This window comes from Papilio polytes, unplaced genomic scaffold (genome assembly GCF_000836215.1).
Source record: "Papilio polytes unplaced genomic scaffold, Ppol_1.0 DF821720.1, whole genome shotgun sequence".
Taxonomy (NCBI): domain Eukaryota; kingdom Metazoa; phylum Arthropoda; class Insecta; order Lepidoptera; family Papilionidae; genus Papilio; species Papilio polytes.
In genome coordinates, this window is record NW_013527484.1 from 1 (window position 1) to 1,539 (window position 1,539).

The 1,539-nt window shown below is 35.3% G+C and overlaps 1 protein-coding gene across 1 annotated transcript; it reads right to left on the reverse strand.

Moving 5' to 3' along the window:
- Positions 1-55: 55 nt before the first annotated feature.
- Positions 56-1,533, reverse strand: LOC106108309 (probable phosphorylase b kinase regulatory subunit alpha; the record flags this gene model as incomplete). The annotated part of the gene is made up of 4 exons (XM_013289443.1): positions 1,445-1,533; positions 861-990; positions 465-550; positions 56-241 (listed from the first exon to the last, which is right to left on the reverse strand). Coding segments are annotated over exons 1-4 (451 nt in total), but the record flags the coding sequence as incomplete, so codon positions are not given.
- Positions 1,534-1,539: the final 6 nt, after the last annotated feature.

A 1,539-nucleotide genomic window follows, 5' to 3' on the forward strand; every position in this document is an offset into this window, starting at 1 on the left:
TCCTATATAAGAACACACTTTAATTTAATTTAATTTAACATACTAATAGTCAAACCTGTATTAAATTCGAGTCCCTGTGTATCCACGAGGTATTGTAAAATATCGCCTTGTTCGTCCAAGCTCTCAGTTTCTCTCAGCATGGCGATCAGCTCGTCGGTCTCCTGCTCCGCGTATACGACGTTCTGTGACTCGGATATCGTTCTGTTACGAACTATTGAAGATATGTTTTTATTTACTGCGCCTGAAAAATACAAATAGGGCAAAAACTAAAAAAAAGGGCCCAGAAACATTTTTATTCTTCATTATTCATAATAATGAAATTTGTAGTCTACACTATTATTATAAAGAAATAAGATTTGTATTTTTCTATGAATTAATATCTCGAAAATTACTGGGCCACTTTCAAAAATTATTAAAAATTAGTCGTATTTTAGCACTTAACATTTCAATTTTATTTAATTTACCTTCTTCTTTAGGTGGCGAAGGCGTTTGCTCTTTAGTCACTTCAATAGTAGGAGGCACGATGCCTAAACTAGTTGTCGAAGTTCCTCTGAAAAGTTTTTAAAAAACATTATTCACATATATACGGTAAGTATAAAGTACAATTTTAGCAAATTAGTAGGACTAGATTATAGGATATTTAATACTGTTATGAAGGATATCAGTACTGCGCTGGAGGATTGGCGCAACACTACATTATTGGCATATACGTCCCATCCCTATCTGACATCTGTCAATGTCATTCCGACGTATCAGAATAGCGCGCCATTCTGATGGGGTTAGTAGCACGGAGTGTTTAAGTTATACGTTAATACAATTAAAATAAAAAAAATTAAATAAAAACATGTGATTATACTCACTTAGTAATAGCTCTTCTTTTAGCGTCCTCAGGTGAAGGACTCCGGCCCAATATCGGATCTACTTCCAGCCAAGACGGCTTCCTTTCCAGATGGGGACCCACGTATTCCCCTTCCATGCCTAGAGTTTCCGCTAAAATATAAAATTAATAGTTGTAAATAAGTAAGTAATTTTATCTTAATTTAATGTGTGAAAGTTTAAATGGATGGATGGATGTTCATTACTATGTATCTCCAGAATAGTTGAACGGCAATTTGGCATAGATTTAGAGCATAGTCTGGAAGAACCCATGAGCTACTAAATAATTTTCTTGTTAATTGCAAGCAGAGGGAGTCGCAGGCGAAAGGTAGTCTATACTAATTTAAAGAAGAAACATTTGTAATTTTGGATTTTTCCATGTATTGAAAAAAATCAAAAACTACTGGTCCTAAAAATTAATTCATCGTTAAAGCTATGTAATCAGTGAATATAATAGGCTACGTATTTTTTTCAGACAGAGACACAGAGAGAGAGACAGACAGAGTCTTGGACAAAATTAATCTTTTATAAATACTTTGTAACATATTAAATTTAGTTTGTTACTCACAGTCGACATTAATGGAGCGTGTTTTCTTGATAGCTCCCCTAACTGACATGCGCCTGCGCAGCGGCTTGGTGTTGCGCGCGCCGGCCGGACGCGAC